Here is a 9,390-nt window from a genome sequence, read left to right on the forward strand (position 1 = left end):
AAATTATTTTTTTAGCATTCAACAAAATAATATTGTTAAAAAATCATTGCATTGGACAGATATTAAAATATTAAATTTTATTTTAAAAATTCATTAAGGCTTTATTTGGCATGATCTAAAAATGTCAAAATGTTAAAAAATTGCTATCTTATTTAAGTCACATCATCTTATTTAAATCACATCACCTCTCTAACACATCACTTCAAACCCAATTCACGCCCAATTCATATTTCATAAAAATTCAAAAAGTACACTTATTTAGGTCATTTCAAATCACCCCTAAGTACGATGATCTTTTTTTTTATAGTAAGGGCTGGTTTGGCATGTTTAAAAAAAGTCAAAAAGTCACTATCCTATTTAAGTCACACCACCTTTCTAATACATCACTTCAAATCCTATCCAAACTCAACCCATATTTCATAAAAAGTCAAAAAGTGTACTTATTTAGATAATTCCAAATAACCTGTAAATTTTAGAAAAATTACTTTTTAAATTCTTTTAAATTAAAAAGACTGAAAGTAATAATTTGAATATATTTTAAAATAAATTAGTGACAAATCTAATCTAAAGGCATTAGGTCCAATGGATAATTTTTATTAATAGGGATCCACTATTTATAAAATAATTTGAGGAGAAGTCATTTTTCTTGTTTTGAAGGACATTTGTTTCTACTTTTACCCCTTAATTTGTTTGTTAACTTTTTTTATGTATTGACTTTCGTTGACTATCTGTTCAAATTTTTTTGCTATATGTTCAAAATATTTTCTATTGATTCAAATTTTTTACCTATATGTTCAAAATTTTTCCTATCTGTCCAAAAATTTTACCCATTTGTTCAAGTTTTTTGACTATTTGTTCAATTTTTTCCCCTATCTATTAAAATTTTTGCCACTGTTGAATTTCACAAAGCCTATTTTTCTTATCTATTGAATTTTACAAGCCTATTTTTTAATATCTGTTTAATTTTTTTTTTAATTTTTATCTGTTTAAATTGTGATATAAATAAAGAGGAAATAGAGACAGATCTGTCGAAACAATAATCTTATTTTTAATTTTTTTAATCTATATGTGTGTACCTATAAATTAGAGAGTTATCTATACAACTGCTAAAGAGAGTTATCTGTTGCAATACCAAGCCAAACCAAACCCTATATGTTTTTTTTTTTTTTATCTGTTCAAATTTCTCTCTCTCTCTCTCTTCATCTGTTCAACACAAAAATAAAAACAAAACAAAAAAATTAATCTAATCTGTTGTAATTTGTTTCTTCATCATTATTATCAACAACAACAACAACAACAACATATCTAAACTTAAATAAATAAAAAAACAAAACAAAACAAAGAGGGAGAGAAAGAGAGTAAATTGCAAAAAGAGAGAGAGAGAGAGATTAAGTGAAACTATACAATGAAATTAAACTGTTTCTCATTCTTACTTTTAAGAATTGACTATCATTTTTTTTTCCTTTTTTAACATTGTCATGTTCGTTTTATCTCATGAATTTCTTCTCAAAAGTTCCTTTCATAAAAATCACTTTTTAGCTAACCCATTTTGGGTCACAAAAGCCACTTTTCAGCTTTTAATCCATTTTTGGTCGCATCATCTCTCATATTTTTACATATTTTTTCAAAAAAGGCTAAAAAGTCAACTTTTAACCATTTTTCCAAAACAACTCAAAGTCAAAGAAGATGAAATAGTGAAAAAAAATACTATAATTTAGGTCATTTACTCTAATGACCTTTTTAAATAACAAAAATGTCTTTAAGGTTTCAATTGATTGTTAACTGCCCAATTATGTCAACCTATGGTGATTCTCTCTCTTAACTGTGTCAATCAATAGTGATTCTCTCTAAACTAGAAATGCTTAAATTTATATGAAATGATAAGAAAAATTAATATTGAGAGGGTAATTTGTGTGCAAATTGGGTCGAGATAAGTAAGCCCGTAGGATTAAGTCGAGATAGGTGTATTCAGCGGCTGAGCCATGGACTAAAGTAATTATTTCGAAAGCTTTGGTCATGGTAGTTCGGTTAGGGCTTAGCTACTAGAGTCCGGTCTAGCGGTCGCGACTAAGGTACTTGCTTGAGTTAAACCGAGCTAAAGATAGCTCGACAGAGCAACTCCAGAGACCTAGTTGATTGAGGTTAGCTTGTTCAGCACCGAGCTATGTGAGAACGGCTGTGCTTTGTGCCAACTGAAGTAAGAGTTACTGTTATCTCATTTTGATAGACAGTGAGGAGGGTGTTAAAGAATAAGCATTATCTTTTAGAAATATAATTCCTAAGAGGACTCTACATTGGAGAATAAGAGTCATACTAAGATTGTGCCATGCGGAATCTATAAAAGCTCGTGACAGGACCTATATACAGGTATCACAATTTTGATTCTCAAATATACAGATCTTTTGTCTATTGCTTATTGGCTGACTTAGGCATCAAAGAGGTATTCAGCACACACCCGCCAGCTAGCTCACGTTTGTGTTTTCAGGGAGTAAAACGACGACGTTTGGAGAGGCGCAAACTTGATCAACAGGATTATACGAGAAAATTATTTCGTGCTCGTACAATTGACGCCGTCTACGGGAATTGCAATCATAAAGAACAAAACCTTTTGATCGAGTTTTCCTCTCTAGTTGAAATCAATGGTGCACAATGAAAACTTGCAGCAATCTGCTATTGATGGGCAAACCCCAGAGGGGGGTGGGAGGTGCGAAGGTTTACCTTCTATTCCACCCATGGCAGAATTAGATCCCCAGTGACGGAATTCCCAGAGGGACACACGGGAGAGACGGGGCTCTAGTCTCCATCGCTCTCAAAGTCCTAAAAGACAGAGGCAGAGATTGGATTCTCAAGTTCTGGAGGATCGCGTGAGGGAGCAAGACGAGTTAATAAGGAGGATGGCGGCAGACATAGAGATAATGAAGTGCCAGATAAAGGAACAAGGAGTGGCGACAGAAGAGGGGCGCAAAGGCAACATGCCCTCTTACCACTCGGAAGATTGTGACAGACATGCCACACCATCGCAGTAGAAAGTAGGAACCTTAGAACATGCGACACTCAATCACGGACTTCCAAGACTCGTTACTCCAGGTCTGAGAGAACGAGGACTGAAAGGTCGTATACAGAGAAAAACAGCTATCGGCCCTCGCACACGCACCAAACGACCTCTAGGCACACAGAGTTGCCTAGGTCAGCAGACCTGGGAACAGTGCTTGAGGAGAGGGCCCGATGGAAGGAGGACACCAGGGCTTGCGACCCCCGCAGAGTTTCAGCCCTACAGCGATTGGCCCCTAGGACACATGGGAGTGTCGAGGTAGGGACACCAATGCTACCCCTTGCATACGAACTGACAAATAAAGTATTAGCAAGGTTACAGAGCTCGCCGTTCGTTTCGGCAATTGAGAACACACTGCTACCCTCAGGCTTCCACCAGTCCAAATTCACCACTTATGAGTGGAAGTCAGACCTCTACATGCACTTAAGCCACTTTCGCCAGGTTATGGCAGTATACCAGCGAAACAAAGCTCTAATGTGTATCCTGTTTCCATTCAGCCTTGGCGACCTAGGTCTGACCTGGTTCGAAAAGCTGCTAGAAGGCAGCATAGCCTTATGGGCACAATTGGTAGAAGCGTTCGTGACTAGATTTAGAATGAATACCAAGACACCAGCTACTCTCTATTGACATGGGTGAAAATGAGACATTGAGGTCTTACAACAGTCGATATTTGGAGACTTTCAACCAGATTAGGGATTGCCCTACAAATCTCATCATCACACGATATAAACGGGGTTTACCATTCGGTAACAAATTGAGGGACTCAATGACAATGATGCCACCCTTCACGATGGAGGCCCTAATGGAGAGAATGCATCAACATATTCGAGTAAATGAAGATAGCGCCAGCGCTAAAGCAAAATCTAGCACAATAGTGATGCCAGATAAAAAGACTACAACAAAAATCAACACAGTAGAACAACCAAACAAGAATGGGCGAGGCAAGCGAGCCAACAGAGAGGACCCAAAAAAAAGGAAGGTAAGAGTCCACATTGCCATTACCACAGTATTCAATAAACCTATCTACCAGATTCTTAGCGAGATACGTGATGAACCCTTCATTCGGCGGCTAGCCAAGTTGGAAGAAGCACAAAGAGGCTATGATGAGAGGTCCCGTTGCACCTTCCATGATAAGAAGGGGCACCGCACTAAAAATTGCACACCATTAAGGCAACATCTGGAGAAGTTAGTGGCTGTTGGACACCTGGACCAGTATATAGAAGAGGGAACACAACCAGCCCCCCAGGACCTCAACAGACCAAACGGGATGTTGGTCGACGGTCCACCCTAAGGCATAATCAATGTTATACATGGGATCGTTGAACCTGAGCGGGTATGTGAGCTTAGGGGGATGATCAAAAAGGCTGAGCACTTGAGAGGGGTATTAAATGCACAACCTAGCGTCAAAAATGGCAGAACAGAGGCTATGAACGTCATATCCTTTTCATACAGGGATCTAGCAAGGCTACATTACCCTCATAATGACGCCCTGGTGGTCACTTTGCGCGTCAAGAATTTCGACATTAAGCGGATTCTGATTGACCAAGGAAGCTCATGCGAGATAATGTATTATGAGACCTTCAAATAACTGAAATTGGAAGACAAAGACTTAGCACCTGTGACATCACCCCTTGTCGGTTTCAACACAATGCCAGAGTGACCAGTGGGCAAAATAATCCTCTCAGTCAAGGCAGGAACCATGGCAAAACAGTTGGAATTTTGGGTGTTGAAGGTCCCTTCCACTTACAACATAATCTTGGAAAGGGCATGGCTGCATGCCATGCGCTCAGTGGCGTCAACCTACGATCAGACATTACGATTCCCTAACGAAGCCGGCGTGATTGAAGAAGTCTTAGGAGACCAAATCATGTCGAAGCTGCGTTTCGTCACAGTGAATGGCAGCCGTGCTGCAAAAGGGTTTGTTCAGATGATGAAAGAGCCAGAAAACAACGAATTATTTGTAGATGTTGGCGAAGCAACAGAACAGAAGGCAGTGAAAGACTTGGTTGAGGTAAGGATAGATGAAAATAACCCAGAAAAGTTTTTTTTGCTCAGCTTGTCTTTATCCAGCACTGAGAGAATAGAGGTCATGGAATTCTTAACCTCTAATATCGAAGTGTTTGCCTGGACACCATACGACATGCCTGGCATTGACCCAAATTTCAGCTGCCATCAACTTAATGTCCACCTAACTGCCAGGCCAATTATTCAGCGAACTCGCTAATCGGCACTCCACTACGCAGAGATAGTACCAGAAAAAGTAGGAAACCTACTGGAGGCAGGAGCCATCAAAGAAGTACACTACCCCATGTAGATCTCCAACACTGTAGTAGTGCCAAAGAAGAACGACAAGTGGCGCATTTGTGTGGACTACAAAACAGTCAACAAGGCATGCCCAAAGGACAGTTTCCCCCTACCACGGATAGACTAACTGGTGGACCTGATGGCAGGGCATAATCGACTTAGCTTCTTTGATGCGCATCGAGGTTACCATCAGATCGCTATATATGAACCAGAGCAGGAGGTCACGTCATTCACAACGCCCAGAGGATTGTACTGTTACAAGGTCATGCCCTTTGGCCTAAAGAACGCAAGGGCTACATTCCAACGGATGGTCACCAAAATGTTTGAACCATTGCTAGGCAGAACAATAGAGACTTACATAGATGACATGGTGGTCAAGAGCAAGGATAAGAGGGACCATCTCTGGGACCTAGATGAAATGTTTCATATTTTGAAATCCCACAAGTTACATCTAAACGCATCTAAGTACGCATTCGGCGTAGGATCAGGCAAATTCCTAGGCTTTCTGGTAACCAACCGGGGTATAGAAGCTGATCCCTCTCAGATCAAAGCAATCCGAGATCTTGAGAGGCCCATGTGACAACCCTCACCTCTGATTAGTGCTAATCTACGATTAAGCATGATAAGTAACTGATTAAGTTGAAAGTCTGAACTGATTGCATGAGTGTGTTGCATTAGTTGCATTTCTATCTGTTTATCATTAAATGATCTGTTCACGTTTTAATTTCGAACTGCAAATTGAAGGCCTCATCGGCGGCCGAATCAGAAATTGGTTAGTGTTTTATGCTAGTTAGAATTTATGTGATTTTATGGTAGGTTTAATTAAAAGTTGATTTGGAATGGTTAAATTAGCATTGCTAATATTAAATTAATTGAACCTAGTTATTTACCTTAATGCCATTGAGTGGGCCACCTTAGGGTCATTGTTTGAGGACTTAATCTATACATTTGATGCACCATTATTCAGCCATTTTCTTAGACCAAACCGTATGAGAGAGGGAGAGTAGGAGAACAAGGTTGAATTCAACAAGTTTTGCTTGAACTTAGAAGATTTGAAGGTTAATTGCAAAATTGAGCTAGCACACTTGAGATGCAAGGCCAAAGGTAGGAAAATCATCTTCTTAATTGTGAACTTAAGCTATTTCTTACATGATTCATAGAAATTTGGCATTTAGAGTCAAGAATTGATTTAAAGAGTTGATTTGAGTAGCTTATTCATGCATGCATGTACATATTTTTGAAATTGAGGTTGTTTTCGTGAGAATTTCCACATGCATGTCCACATCTTGGTTGTAGTCCATGAATCCACCATGTTTTGGAGTTCAAACTTGCATTTGGTTACATTTTGGAGCATTGGAATTCATTAGAACACTTGCATGTAATATTCTTGCATTGTTCTTCAAGTTTCCTTGAATTTGTGTTCAAATTGGCTTACCTTTGGGCTTGATCTTACAAATTGATCTTCAAAGACATGTTATACTATGAGTTTTCAAGTGTTTTCTAGAAAATTGGCCCAAAAGGTTGAGTTTTGATCTGTTGAATGCTTGGTTTGAGCTTTGAAGGTAAATCTGGAAAACCCAGAATTTGGCTTCCTCGCTTGATCGAAGGATTCCACGCTCGAGCGAGCACCTTTGTGTTCAGAGGTCCGCTCGAGCGAAGGAATGTTGGCTCGAGCGAAAATTGCAAGCTCTCAGGTTTTTTGCGTGTGCAGACGCACGCTCGAGCGAAGGAACCTACGCTCGAGCGAGGACTGTGTCTCACGCTCGAGCGAGCATCAAGCGAGCGTCGAGCAGAGATTTTCAACATCCAGCACTTTTTGCAATTTTACAGACCGCTCGAGCGAGGAAGTCCACGCTCAAGCGACCCCACTGTTTTGGCAAGCTTGCTCGAGCGAAGGAAGTCACGTTCGACGAGACCCCTGTTTCAGCAAAAATTTGAAAAGCGTTTTAAAGTGCATTTTTTCATCCTCATTCCATCCTAGGCATTCCTAGGCCAAGTTTAAGGCATCTTAATGAGGATAATGTTATAGAACCACACCATGTATAATTAGGGACTAAGTTATTAATCCCGAGTGTGTGTTTGTTCTGCAACTGTAGGGTTGGCATTTGAGGACACTCGGTAGCTTGTCTATAGCCCAGTGCTCTGTGAGTAATAATGTTGTAAAGATATGTTCAATTACGATGATTTTCTGAATGATCAACTGTTCTACTTACTGAAACATTATTGTTTAATGAATGAATGTTTGTCCGATTTGTAAACTGTATCCGTGGCATCCATAGCAATTTAGTGTTACTGTACTGTTATTGCTACTGTCACAGAGATCTCTGTCGGTTCCCATGTTTGGAACCACTACTGTTACTGTTATGATGGCCATCAACTGACTGTTCGGTCTGTTAAGACCTATTGTATTGTTTTGCTATGGGATGTACCACATATGACTGCTATGGTTTCTAAGTGACTAATATGGCTGTTTAATTACTGAAAGGGCATTCATTCTTAACCCCTTTACATAACTGTTATTCACTGGGCTTTAGCTCACTGTTTATATATATATATATATATATGTAGGTGTCCAGGCACCGGACCGGAGCTAGGAGCGTCGGGTTAGCTCTTGTTTTGTCAAGCCAACCTATGTGCCTCGCCTCGAGGTTCCAAGTCCGTCCAAGCCACGGCTATTTTAGGGTGTTCAGATTCACCCTTTTGTTTCTGTTTTGTAATAGTTGAACAAGACTTGACTGTACAGTTATAGTTAGGGATTTGATCCCTGACATGGATGTTTGTGTATATGTTGCATATATATATGTTTTGGTTGTCAATGTGGCATGTTTATAAAAAGTTCTTTTGCATTCAGACTGTCACAACTCATTGGACATCTTTTATTTACCGTTTTGACTTCCGCCAGCTCCTTTATTTTGTATTTCTATCGTTACTGTTAAGCAGGCCTTTGGTAATCACGAATTACTGGCCGGTTGCGATGCTAAACCCATAGGGACGGGTTTGGGTCGTGACAGCCCAACACAGTCAAAGAGGTACAACATCTCACTGGTCTAGCAGTCGCGCTTAACTGGTTCATAAGTCGGTCGTCAGACAGATGTCGACCATTCTTCCAAGCATTGAAGGCCAAATTTGAGTGAGATGAGGAATGTTACCGCACCCTAGAAAGCTTGAAAGACTACATGACCTCTCCTCCGTTGTTAGTAACCCCAGTGCCAGGAGAAGAGCTCTTTTTGTACTTAGCGGTTTCACAGCATGCAGTCAGCGCAGTGTTGGTTAGAGCAGAAGGAATCTAACACCTGCCTATCTTTTATGTTAGCAAAACCTTGCTGGGCGCTGAAACAAGGTACCTACCATTGGAAAAACTGGCATTAGCTTTGATGATGGCCTCAAGAAAGTTGTCACACTATTTCCATGCCCACACCGTGATCGTCCTAACGGCTTTTCCATTAAAGGCCTTGTTTGAGAGGATAGATTTTTCTGGACGAATCTTGAAATGGGCGGTGGAGTTAGGGCAATTCAATATCAAGTTTCAACCCATAACAGCAATAAAAGCCCAAGCTTTAGTAGACTTTGTGGCTGAATTCACATTAGGAAGTCATCACATTTGCCCAGTCAATTTGACCGACGCAACCGAAGTAAGAGGGAAAGTGCCGCAGGAACTGCGCAGCCCTTAATGCAAGATGCCCAGCCATATTGCAAACCATACAAGAAGGAAGGAACAAACCATGCTATTCCCAGTGGGGACTCATCAAAGAGTAAAGACTTGAGGCAGTCAGACAGTGGAGATTAAACCCCAACAACAAACATCAACTTGAAAGAAAACATCAGCAACACCCATGATCCCAAGACATCATCTGATCCCTCTACTTGCTAGAAGCTATTCGTTAGAGAAATGTGGAAACTTTTCGTGGATAGAGCATCCAACAGGCACGGTGCTGGACTTGGCATAGTCCTCATCTCATCTGATGGCCTAACGATTGAACAAGCAGTCAACCTTGGCTTTCCAGCATCCAACAACGAGGCGGAGTATGAAGCAC

At 40.2% G+C, this 9,390-nt stretch overlaps 1 protein-coding gene across 1 annotated transcript; it reads left to right on the forward strand.

Annotated features, from left to right (window-relative positions):
• The first annotated feature begins 3,680 nt into the window (after positions 1 to 3,680).
• Positions 3,681 to 4,343, forward strand: LOC145803729 (uncharacterized). Its single transcript, XM_082897065.1, has one exon. The coding sequence runs from the start codon at positions 3,681 to 3,683 to the stop codon at positions 4,341 to 4,343; it is 663 nt and encodes a 220-aa protein (XP_082753191.1).
• The last annotated feature ends 5,047 nt before the right edge of the window (positions 4,344 to 9,390 follow it).

This window comes from Camellia sinensis, chromosome 12, assembly GCF_055761805.1.
Source record: "Camellia sinensis isolate YWXY chromosome 12, ASM5576180v1, whole genome shotgun sequence".
In the NCBI taxonomy this organism is placed as follows: domain Eukaryota; kingdom Viridiplantae; phylum Streptophyta; class Magnoliopsida; order Ericales; family Theaceae; genus Camellia; species Camellia sinensis.